This window comes from Coffea arabica, chromosome 1e (assembly GCF_036785885.1).
Source record: "Coffea arabica cultivar ET-39 chromosome 1e, Coffea Arabica ET-39 HiFi, whole genome shotgun sequence".
Taxonomy (NCBI): Eukaryota; Viridiplantae; Streptophyta; class Magnoliopsida; order Gentianales; family Rubiaceae; genus Coffea; species Coffea arabica.
Genome location: NC_092311.1, coordinates 32844283 through 32857397, shown reverse-complemented (window position 1 = coordinate 32857397; position 13115 = coordinate 32844283). Strand labels below are relative to the sequence as shown.

The 13115-nt window shown below is 36.4% G+C and overlaps 1 protein-coding gene across 11 annotated transcripts; it reads right to left on the bottom strand.

Annotated features, from left to right (window-relative positions):
• Nucleotides 1-406: 406 nt before the first annotated feature.
• On the bottom strand, nucleotides 407-12024 carry LOC113702024 (alkylated DNA repair protein ALKBH6 homolog). Of its 11 annotated transcripts, none has more exons than XM_027222969.2 (5): nucleotides 11663-12024; nucleotides 8799-11023; nucleotides 5020-5272; nucleotides 4313-4426; nucleotides 407-1370 (listed from the first exon to the last, which is right to left on the bottom strand). In XM_027222969.2, the coding sequence occupies exon 2, from the start codon at nucleotides 10973-10975 to the stop codon at nucleotides 8942-8944; it is 2034 nt and encodes a 677-aa protein (XP_027078770.2). In that variant the 5' UTR covers nucleotides 10976-11023; nucleotides 11663-12024; the 3' UTR covers nucleotides 407-1370; nucleotides 4313-4426; nucleotides 5020-5272; nucleotides 8799-8941. The 11 variants fall into 11 exon arrangements, with proteins under 11 accessions (XP_027078770.2, XP_027078794.2, XP_071910417.1 ...); XM_072054296.1 differs by having other exon boundaries at nucleotides 1291-1380; XM_027222977.2 differs by having other exon boundaries at nucleotides 1291-1380; nucleotides 8799-11009.
• Nucleotides 12025-13115: the final 1091 nt, after the last annotated feature.

Genomic DNA, 13115 nt, shown 5'->3' with positions numbered 1-13115 from the left:
AGAGATGAGGCTCTAATAAGACAGGAATAATTAGGAAGATTCATTAAAGAAGTGAGAAATTTTTCTAATTTAGAAATATTTGTGTGTGTGTAGATTCGTTTGACCAATCACCTCGTGCAATTTGGTCAAAACCAGGTTCAAGTTCAACTACCAAACATATGATTTTAATTTTAGGTCCACCTAATACAAACCCTTGAATTGATTCCCTGTGTTCTTCTCTTTTTTATTTTTTATTTTTTGGGGGGTTTTTTTTTTGGTTGGTTGAAAGAAAGTTTGTCCATGCGCATCATATCCTCTAAAAAATGGAAGAGCATGTGCAACAACTATTTACGTCAATGCTGAAACTCTACTCATCTTTACAGCCAGGAAATCATATGCAACCACAACTTGCAGAAGTACGACCGAGTTGAGACCAAAAATTCTTGCACCATAAATCCAAACTGTAGCCCACAGATATCCAAAATTGAAATTCTCTCCAACAAGAGAGCCCTAAAACTTGAACAAATTTCTCTGGACTTTAGTCACTACTCTGCACGTCAAGGAAATTCTGGTAGCAGTCCTATGAATTAGTTTGTCACATCTTGTTTCATTTCTGTCAATTTCTTCCTCTGGGCGTGCTGCAGATTGGATCAGTGCAAGGCTTTTTGTAATCTGAGGAATATTAACAGCCTTGTCAAACTGCTGATACTCCTGATCTTTTATTCCATGCAAGTAGTCTGAGTATGCCTCATCTTTAAATATAAGCAAACTACGGGGTATCAATACTACAGAGAATGGTGGATGTTTATCAGAGGATCTATCAGTATTCATCAGCATGGGCCCTTCATTAGCTGTGTTGTTTTGAGTTTCCTTATTCTCCAGTGGTTCTGTAGAAAGTTGCAAACTTGGGTGAGGAGTAAAGTCCATGACAACTGGCGATCCAAGAGACAAAATTGCCACGACGGGAAAATAAGCAGGTCCATCCTGGTGTGGCATTATTCCCTGGTCAGGAAGGTACTCATTAATGAGTACATGATTAATTGCTGAAGGAAACAATCCAGATTTCTCGTATATCCTAGCAGTAATTCTTGTCAGCCACGTGGGCAAATCTTGAGCAAGAAGACCCTTCTCATGCACAATGCCTCCCCAGTTTTGGAGTCTCCTATTCTTCAAAACTTTCCACTTGGAAACGGGGGCTGTATAAATAGTGTTGAGAAGGTGCTGCTCTTCTTCATCAGTAATGAAATCGGGGAGGTAAATGACCGTTGGAACAGAACCAACTAAAAAGCTGTTGACGTTTTCTTTGTCTGCTTTTGTCTCCATGTCTCTTGTAATAGTTTCTTCCCCCCTGTCTTCCTCAATGAAATGTTGGAGTGGATTTCAATCCTAATCTATAGATTCCTGTGCCAAATAGGCAAAGAGTAAAACATTTGGAGGTTATCATAACGAGTCGTAATATGTATGAGAGAAGCTTAACAACTCTGACCTTTTATAATGTTCATTGTGCATGGTTATAGCGGGCAGATTTTGAATTGCTTGAGTAAAACCAAGTAATACAAACCATTGCCATTTCATTACCTCGGATGTGCAAGTTTATCAATTCTAAGAATTTGGATTTTGATACTAATTTATGCAAACCAATAGCCTTCATGGAAATCACCAATTAGATTTGCCAGTCATGTGCAAAGGAAAGGAGCCACAGAAAAGCATGCAAAACATCTATATATGGTAATAATGATATACAAGCTTCCCTGATACGTTACCAATCTCAATTATGAGTCTGCGAAGTCAACCGAGAAAGGGAAAAAATCATGCCATGCAGTGATCTTGTTTACAGAAACCAAAGGTGACCAAAACTCATAAGCAGAGAAATAGGGGGAAAAATGGACAAGAAGAAAAGACGTCAGATGCAACATCCAAGCAAACTAAATTTCTAGAAAACTTGTTGCCACCAGCAATTCTTACAGAATGACTTGCAAGCATATGAGGTGGTAGCACAAGAAACAGTTGAAAGTTTTGCATTCAAACTAACAATCATAGACATTCTCCAGTAGCAGAAATGGAAAATTAACTCCATATTTTGAGAAGATAAACCAGCCACTAGTTCAAAAAACATAACTCTATAAATCAAGAAAGATAAACCGGCCACTAGTTCTTGTTGACAGTATATTAGGCCTTAAAGTGAGCCATTTCATTTAGTTTTCAAATTAAAAAAACCTTAAAAGGATAAAATTGCTATCGACACAGCCAACCAATATTATCAGTCTGCAGGAGGAAAAAAGGAAGGGGGGGGGGTAGGTCGATGACTTTCCATGTGAAACTGAACTCGGAACACCAAGTCGTCTCTAATGTACAATGCAAAGCGTTTAAAACAAATGCATCAATCACTGAAGGAGCAAACCAGCCAATAAGAAAACGAATTTTCAGCAAAAGGAGAATGTAAATGCATGCAAGTTTGAAACAATGTTAACCAAAGTGAATCAATATGGTACCTGCACACGTATACACAATGGTTTATATGTGTTAATCCGACATATGCATAAAAATGTTTCCAGTTCTCATATGCATATTGTCCCTATTAAGTTCCTCAACATAAATCATGTAACCAGCAATAAATTAAGACATACATAAAAAAGAAATTGTTTGTGTACATTAGAGAGCCACACTCTCATTTTAGCAAAACTTAAAACTATGGGCAGGCATAGACAAAATCCGGATGAATCAACAAAATACGGCTGATATTTATGTATAATATACATTTACATTTGTGAACTAGATGCAGGATAAACACATTTCTAGTTTCTTACAAATAATTAATATTCCTATTTCAGCTATTAAATTACACAAAAAAAAAAAAATCAGCACCAGAAGGTAGTCTGACATTCCTATTTCCCTGTACTTATAGCAAGCACAACTATTTAGGGGAGGACAAATATAACAGGTGATAAATGATGAACTGAAAATACAAACCAAGTCACTCAATAGTCAATTCAACCTTGGCCCTTGAAAAGCTCGTTCAACTTCGATCAATAAAATAAAGGTAGAACAAGTTTCAGTTGTTCAAAAACTTGTCATGCTAGGCTTGATATCCTAAACTTTTATAAGTACATGATCTGTTCTGACTTCTTGATTACTTTGACATGTATTTTTAGCTTATTCTACAATGAAGGTAGGTAATTCCAGAAAACATCTATAGAGGTGTTTTGTGTATTATGTTTTGGTTTCAGAATTTAAAAGAAAAAAAAAAGGCCCAGAATATATTCCGAAGCCGCTGTTTCTTTTTTCTTCCTTAACAACTTGCTTCATAAACATATACTAAATAAGAAAAGGAAGAAACATGCCTAAAGGTAAATAAGCTCCAAGCCACATCGAGATTTTAAGTATCAAGATAAGATCACGAATAAATTAAAATTACCACCATGCCCAAGGAGTTCTATCCAGAACTTACTCTTGCAAATTTCATGTAATTCAATCTTGCTGAGGTACACTTACTAAGTTATCATGATTGTTGACGAAAAAAAGAAGGCTGATCTGATCAGGTTTTAGGAGTCAGAAGCACACTAGCAAAAGGAACTCATTTTCAAACATTTCATTGATGATTTAAAGCACCCACAAGTGGCAGAATGGCTTTTTAAAGTTGTGTGTCAGCAAATTGAGTACTCTTTCTGCAATCTACACTATCCTCCATTAACCCTAATGCTTTTCTTAATTATGTGATGCCGTACTATTGTCAGTCTTTCTCTACCTCGAACTTACAGTTAATAAATTAGTGTTACACTGCCTTATGGATGTTTTCAGAAATCTTTCTTGGAACTCTGAAACCAAGTTAAAAAGATCTCCATTCAATTTTGTCTTCAACATGCTCCATCAGGTAATTCATTATTCTAGCTTATCTAATTTGAGCACACACCCTTTGCGCTTTCTCATCAGCCAGTCTTATTGTTGGTTCAGAATAGTCTGCCTTCACCTAAGTGCCTATCATGAAGCAGGTTCTTTTATAATTATCAACCTTAAGTGAACCTGCAATTTTAAGTTAACCTGAATATTAAGGTGCACTTGTATTGTGCTCGCAGCTTTGGTATTTCAAGTATGTCAAGTTATTACAAAATTTAAAATGATGAGCAACATGATTGAGTTTATGGTGGTTTACAAATCATGTACACCCACTTCCTAGATACAGATGCAAACAGGCATATGCACATGCATGTTTGCGTAAAACGTGCATATAAAGAGAAAAGAAATTAATTGTGAATAAGAAGCACGTCAACAAAATAAATAATAAAAGGACAAATCAACAAAGGCCTAAATCATTGTTTTCAAGTCCATCCCTCACCTGAGTTAATGATCATGAGGTTATGCATGCTTGAACAATTTCATACACAGCCAGTGGAAGTAGACTGCAATAAGAAGGATTGGAGGCGTTAAGGGCACCAAGAGGCAATAGTACCTGTTCAAGAGTGAACCCCAAGTTAAAAAATCATGGCTAATGCTACTACTAGCCTAAGTTTCTAACAGTCAAAAACCAACAGACTGAAGCTCACAAATCCAAACCATTGAAATGCTGAATAATTACAAGAAAAGAGCAGCAGATGATGACATTACTAATCGGTATCATACAAAAGCTGTATAGTGAAGCTTTTACCATCCTTAAGTGTATAAGGTTATAGACAAAAGGAAAAAGTTAGGAAAAAAATTCTGTATAAACTGATATAAGTCAATACCAGAAAGAGAGAGAGAGAGAGAGAGAGAGAGAGAGAGAGAGAGATAAAAGACAATAATAAGAATAAGCACTTGACCTAGGAAGAAGTCTTGCTAAATTCCATGATTTATCTAGCTAAATACGCCAAAATAACAACCTTAGATTTGCCGTTCAACTTTTCCTTACAACAGACATTTAGTTCCATAAGCACGCAATGGAAGCAATAGAGAAGCTTTCTATATCATATGCTAAGAATAGTCCCCAATTTTCACCTTTTACATAGAAGGTGCATATGCTGACGAAATCTATGATAGAAGATAAAAGTCAAGTGGAATATCAACCTATCATTCAGTATGGCAGAAATGAGAGAATTCCCTGATGGTGGAAGAAGCTTTGAGCCAACAGCGGCGAAAAGGAACCCACAAAAGGAAACTGCGCCGGATATAAGAAGGAACCAACCCCAAAATACTCTTTCATAGGAGGCTATCAACTGTGAAAAAGCTGACATCTTGTTTCATAGCAACCTCTACCATTTCTCATCTAGATAAAAGGGATTTAACTGAAGCTCCATGTTGCTTTAACTTCAACAAGTGCCTAGCTCCCAAACACCATATTTAAGTATCAGAAGACAGATCATTATTTGCATTTGATACTAGCAAGGGAGCTAAGATCACAAAGATCAATCAACATTGAATCAAACGGCAAATAAAAAGGGAATAGGAGATGCATGCAGCAAACTGTATGGTACAAAGAATATACATATCCATCTACCATTTATACTGAAGTGATAGAGCTACAACTGTCAACAACATAAAGAGCAGCAGCTTTATGTAAGTTAATTCAAGCTAATTCAAGCTGTCAAATCCACCATGGGTATCACGGGAAATTTCTGAAATAGGTCGCATTTGGCAAGAAAGAGCACAAGATTTTGGGCTATCAATTATACAGGATATTTCGTACTGACTTTGTATAACATATACCGTTACTCTGCAAAAATCGGTACAAATACTGTGTGTACAAATTCCGTTTACTAATTAAGCATCAACCGAGCCCCCATTTCATAAATTTCCCCATCGAAATATGCAGCACAAAAGCAGTATGTTAAATCCAATGATTCAAAACAAAGACAAAATTCTTGAATGTGAGTCCTCACATGTCTTTAAAACTAGAGGAATCTTGGCATGGCAGTCTCCTAATTGCATGAGAGCAAACAGCAAATTCTTTAGAAATCTCTACTTCTCTCTGATATAAAAATCATGTTTAAAGAAAGGGTAAAATACCCAAAAACTCTTGTGGTTTGCTAAATGTTCAATTTAACTCCCTTTAGTTTGAAAACCTACACTATAACTCCCTGTGGATTCAACTAGATTGAAATTGGACGGAAAGCATCTAATCTAACGATTATACATGAAATGTCAATATTGCCCTTATATAAATGAACTCCCTATGGTTTGTTGAATGTTCAATTTAACTCCCTTTGATTTGAAAAATTACACTATGACTCCCTACGATTTCGACTAAATTGAAAATTGAATGGAAAGCATCTCACGTATAGTAGGGGCAACATTGACATTTCACACACAACCGTTAGATCTGATGCTTTCTATCCAATTTTCAATTTAGTCAAAACCACAGGGAGTTATAGTGTAATTTTTCAAATCAAAGGAAGTTAAATTGAATATTTGTCAAACCACAGGGAGTTTTTTGGTATTTTACCCTTAAAGAACAGATCCTAAGAAGAAAAATTCAAAAGGACTACTTGCTGGCAATTATACAGGATGCAGAAAGTAGGAAAGGAAAAATAGACAGTCTTGAATTATTAAAAGGGCTAACACACCAAAACCACATTATTCCATCATTAAAAGGAAAATCTATCTTGAAAAGCAGAACATGATAAATAGGGAAAAGAATCAAGTCTATACTGTAAAAATGGTGTTCTCAGCGACCAGATGACAAAGTCCACGAAACTCAAATTCAAATAGCATGGCTATGTATGAGGTAACTCTTCCCATGCCTATTTGACAGCAATAAAGTTCGATCTAATAGAAATTTTTGCTTCAAACAACTGTCGACCCAAAACAGTAGAAATTATCAAAGATACCTGAACTAGTGGAGTACCAAACTGTTAAAGAAAGCAAGAGCAAATAAATGAAGAACTTTGAAAACTTGAATTACAAAAGCTCAAAATATTGCAACATCAACTAAACAGTCTCATAAATAAGGTTGAAAAATGAACCAAACTACTTGATATTCAAATTGAGTTTGACTTGGTAAGAGCTTGTTCGAGCTCACCAACTAGTCAAACCAAAAGCATTTTATGTTCGATAATATTCAAATCCCATCAAAACCTCATTCACACTCGGTTCAGCAAATAAACAAGCCACACTTGAACAAAATTTTAAGCTTCTTTAAATAATCAAACAAGCTTGAACACTTGGTTGTTCGGTTTGATTATGTTTGTTTACACCCCTACTCATAAAAAAAAGTCAAGACCAAAGAAAAGAAGTTAACCAAGAAATAATTCAACCCCAGATTCAAAATGGTGGTCTAGTAAAAATCTAGCCATCCACAATAAAGAAAAACTCTGCCACAACTAGCAGTGAGCTAGTTTAGACCCTCTTCCCATAATTATCATTAGGGGTGGCAATTTTCAATATGACCTGAAAACACGACATGAACCTAACACGAAATTAATGGATTTGGGTTGAGACTTCGCAGGTTTGGGTCGGAATCGGGTCAAATCCGATGAACCAGAAAAAAAAAAGTCGAATTCAGATTACCCACGGGTTGACCCGATAACCCATTTATGAATTAAAAATAATTTAGTAAATATAAAAATATTTTATCTAACTAAACCAACTTATTCTTTTTTCCCCAAAGGCATTAAGCACTTAATTCTAAATGAATTTGTTTAACTTGTGTGACGTTGGAATTATTATGTTTAGACAAATAATTTATTACATTATTTTCTATTTTTATAGTATCTTAATTTATTTTAGATCTGGTTTGGGATTGTTTTATCGAGATTTTTATTACTAGATTACGTAGTCTTGTACGAAATTGTTTTTGTTAGAAACTACAGTGGTAAATTAGTAAATTGAAATTATGTTTTAGGTCATTCCGGTTGACCTGCCAACCCGAAATTTTCAGGTTCAGGTTCAGGTATCCTGATCCGTTTTGGGTTGGTTGGTCGTGTTCGGGTCAGCAGGTTATCTATTATACACAGGTCTCAACCCGACCCGCCAACCCGTTTCTGACTTGATTGCCACCCATTTATCATACATACTCCTCATTTTGCTATCAGACAGCACTTAATAAGCTGAAGATCAGATCATGGATCACTAAAAAAGCCAAAACAAAATTTTCTTTCTCAAACAAAAGTACTTGCATTATAAATGTCACACTTGCACCTATCATTATTGCTTTCAGCAAATTTCTTTTTAGCCTCCGCATTGCTTTGGTTTTTAGTCCCCATAGGCCATTTTATCTGCTCGTCTGAAGCACCATGAAAAATACATAATGACTATTCTTGATATCATCCAAGCCGCTTAATCAGGGAAAAGGCAGAAAACAAAATATATAAATAAATAAATAAATAAGAGCTTTCCTGCTTATTCTGTAAAATAAGATGCGGCCACTTGTGGCAAAAAAAAGTTCATTTTATCTTATCATCTAGAGTATGTTAGACCCACCCAAGCTGTATCAGAGTAAACACCAGATATTCATGAAATTTTACAGCGAAGAAAGATTTGTTTTACCCCACCATCATATCTGGAAATACAGAAAAGGAAGTACCACAGGAGAAGATAATTCTTGGCATCAAAATTTTAAGCATCCCTGGTTATGCACCAAACCAATGAAAGACTCTGAAATCCAAACAGCAGTTTCAAAACTCCAAGAAATCATACTGTTACTTATGCCAGAGATAATGGCTCACTATTTTTTGTTTTACTTGAGACATGTTGAAACTGCTTGAATGTTCATTTCTAACACGTCACAAAAATTGACGCTAAGAGAGCATACATAAGCACAAAAAGACAAATAGAGAATACATATATTACAAGGTACAGAAAAATTGTAAGAATAAGAAATAGATGAAGATGTTTATGGGATAAATTACCTTCACTTGGGAAATATCTAAGTCTCCAAAATTTCCTTGCATAACCTTCTAAGCTCCATAGTGGTATCTCCACAATTACTCAAATACTCAATCAAAACCTATCTTGGTTTTGGAACTGACTTCTAGCAACTACTCGCCTTTAGTCATACTTTAGTTTGAAACTGAAGCTCTGTTTCTTCCAGTCTACCATCCATAACATTATTAAAATGTGTCAGTGATGCATCATAGCCTAGCTTCCTAAATAACCATCGCACCAAGAAGTTCCATATAGAAATATTAGGACAGATTCCTTTTTCTATCATCCTCTGAAGATAAACACTGGCTAAATCTAAACCAATTGTCTCACAGATTCCACAGATGAGACTGGTAAATGTAACTAAATCTGGATTGCAACCTACAGAACTCATGGTGTCTAGAAGCTTAATAGCTGACTCAACCTTACCACACTTACAGTAGCCATTGATTACAATATTCAACGTGAAAGTATCAGGTTTTATTCCCTTCACCAACAATTTTCCAACAAACATCAGGGCCACCTCAAACATGCCTGCACGAGAAAGGCCGTTTACAATATTGTTGTATGTCACTATATTAAACTCAATTCCGTTTCTCTCCATATCCACAAGAAGCTCAAATGCAAGTCTGAAGTTGTTAATTTTGAACAGACCACCCAAAAGTTCATTGTATGTCGTGATATTACATGCACATCCATAGTGTTCCATTTTATCAAACAATTCCATAGCCTGATCTACTCTACCACTGGTGCACAGATGTTTGATAAAGACATTGAATGTAATAGTGTTTGGCGGACAATTTTCCATTGCCATTTTCTCTATCAGATTATAAGCTCTGTCAAACATGAAGTTTCTACAAAGCACATCCACCATGGAGGTATATACCACAACATTTGGGGGACAACCAGACGTTATCATCTTGTTCCATATCTCAGATGCACCCCATAGATCTCCAAATTTTGCATATCCATCAATGAGTGTACTAAAGGTTGTCACATTGGGAAGGCAGCCATATCTCTCCATCTGGTTAAGAAGACACAAAGCTTCGGACAAATTCCCAACAAAGCAAAGACCATGTATTAATGTGTTATATGTGACAACATTGGGTAATAACCCCTCCCTGGTAATTTGGTTCCATACAGCAAGAGCTTCATGTACCCTTCCTTTTAAAGAAAGTCCTTTTATCAAACAAGTTAAAGTCTGAATATTCGGACTACATCCACTCACAAACATTTTCCCCAACATAGCAAAAGAAAGCTCAAAATTACCAACATCACACATGGCATTGAGTAATGTTGTATATGTGACAACATTAGGTCTAAGTCCCTTATCCAACATGTCGTTCATCAACTCAAACGCCTCTCTAAAATTGCATTCCCGGCAGAACCCATTTATAAGAGCATTATAAGCTGGAACACTAGGTGTATAATTCAAGGCCAGTTTTCTTGCATCTTTAGTACTACCAATCTTACACAAAGATGACACTATTGTTGTATAGCTCACCACATCCGGAGAACATCCCTTATTTGACATTTCCACAAGCAACTTACAAGCCCCATCCACCCTATTATTCTTACACAATGCCTTCAAAAGAATATTGTACGTGTAAACATTCGGCTCCAAGCCATCTTTCTTCATATTGTTATAGACAGGATTAATCATATGAAATTGGTTCTCACAAAGCAACGCATCCAACAAATGATTATAAATCCTCACAGTCACTTTAAAGCCAAAATCCTGTATCCTATAAAATGTTTTCAGTGCTTGCTCAGCTGCCCCAGCCCGCCTATAAGAATCCATCACACTAATGAATATACCCTCAGAACAATTAACTCCTTCCAACTTCATTTGCTGCAAAAGGTACTGAACACCATCCATCTCGTGCTTTTGCCCCAGTTTCTCAATCATCATTTGGTAAGTTAAAGTTGTGTGCTTGAAGGATTCTACATTGGCTACATACTTAAAGTACTCTAAAGCTAAATAAGTATCACGTTCACCTCTTAATCTCTTCAAAACATCAGATTCTTTAAGGGTTCTTGGGTTTTTCCTAATTTCATCATTTTCTTGATTCACACCAAGTATTGGACTAGCATTCAGGACAAAAGGGATCGAGGGCTTATGAACTTTCAGCAGCAATGAACATCCCTCTTTCAGATACATCATATCAGCAAACCCTAAACTATACTTTTCCACCAATCTGCGACAAGTAAACTGAGAAATGATATGCGAAAAAATACCATCAAGAAATGCAACTAATTAAGGAAATAAATCTGAAATATGCAACAGAATATCAGCTCAATTTCGAAATCACAAATTGGACAACCTTTATAGATGTTAGCTAGAAAAGGTACCTCAAATATGAAATATTACACCGAAGGAGCAACAGAATTGAGCTCAACTGTTCCTGTTCTTTGATGTTTTGAGGAGTTTGAAATATTTGTTTCTTGGTCCAGCCGTACATAGGATGTTTCATACGGGTAGGCCTGTCAATGTTTCTTCTCTAATGGTGTTCTATAAAGGTCTGATTTGTTCTTAACGTTAATATAAAACGAAGAAAAATTATTGTATTGACAGACAATGCATCAATGCCACTGCCGGCTTTCAGGTTTCTTGCCTGCCAACTGTTCGACGAAATGTTTCTGTGGTTACGCATTAAGTTCTGTGAGTATTTGTTTACATACAAGAAATGTTTCTGTGGTTACGCATTAAGCCTACATTTTTTTCTTTTGTATCATTCATTTTCTTTGGTGTTCAAATCGTAATCCTATTCCTATTCCAACAGACTCGACTTAAGGCTTTCACCATGTTTTTCATGGACTTTTAGGGTACAAACAAATTTAAAAAAATTACCCGTATCCAATTTATGCGAAATTGCTGAGAGAGAGAGTTGTTGGAGCCTGGAACTGGAAGCTTCGACAATCTGGATTGGAAGCGGAACTCGAACCTTCGAAATGGAAACAGCGGAGCGGGCTCGACGGAGCAACTTACAACTAGCTAGCAATTTAGAGGTGAATTGATTAAAGGAGATGGCGAACTCTGCAAGCTTGGAAATGGCGGACGGGACCAAGAGTGATTTTGTTGGACGTTTGGAATCGACGAGTGGAGCAAGAGAGAAGAGAGACATGTGCAGCGGGTAGGTGAATTGCAAGATTAGGGTTTTTGTTAATTTGGTAAAAGAAATGTATTTAAAAATATTTAAATACATGTCCGTTGACAACTCTACGTATGGATCAAATCCACGCCTTGTTATAGTTGGATCAAAATGAAAAATATCGAATATTTACGGCTCTAAATGAATTTTTCCTTTTTTATAAAAAATATAAATCAAAATTCTGAATGGATTAGTGATGGCACGTTTAGCTCGATCAAGTAAGTTCAACTTAAATGTATCATGTAAGACCCAAAGACAACCAATGAGACAGTTGATAAGAAAGCACAAGTGCTTGTGAGTAGAAAAGATAAACAAATTAAAGATCATAAACGTAACAATAAGTAAATAAAAAGGAAAGAGTTGCAAACCAATTAACTACCCAACTCCTCTTGAGCTTGTAGATTAATTGAGACAATCTACTTCAAGTTGATGAATTATAATCACTCTTGTGTACAAAGGAAGGTTCACCTCCTCCTTGCCCCGAACTCCACTCGGTCAAGCCAGGACGTTTTACTATCCCTCAGGACAACCCTCACAGAGCTACACTCATGAAAGATTCACTCACAAATGAAAAGCTTACAATGAACCTCACACCACTAAGACTACAAATCTAGCTTTGGAAACTATTTTCTAGCTAAAATATCTCTTGAGATCTTGTAAACAAAGTGTGCAAAAGTTACTTTCTCGTTCAGAAACGTTTGTATTTGAAGGGGACCAAAAATGGGCTTCATTAATGCTTCCAACGGATAGAAGGCAGATGAAAAGTCAGCTAGCCGTTGGGGACGTCGGACGTCCGACAGATTAATCACCGTCCGAAAATCAGCCAAGTTGTCGTTCGGACGTCCGATGGTATTTTATCGTCCGAGCTTCTGTGTCCGAACGTCGTCCAAAGAGTTATCAAATCTTCGTGGAATTTTTAGGACGTCCGATGAGATTGATGTGCGTCCGAAGCATGCGTCCGATCCTTCAGGACGTCCGATGCTTCCTTACGAGCGTCCGACAGAGTTTTCTTCTTGATGTTCTTCATACTTTCGGACGTCCGATCCTGACTATTTGAGCGTCCGACAGCTTCAACATACTTAGGCCCCTTTCAATTGCACTTGTTCATGGAATCAAACAACTTCAAAACTGAAAGTATATCTTGAAGAAATA

What these genes read in the sequence shown, in the direction of transcription:
- LOC113702024 (XM_027222969.2), bottom strand. Translation starts at nt 10,975, where the DNA reads ATGATGTATCTGAAAGAGGGATGTTCATTGCTGCTGAAAGTTCATAAG.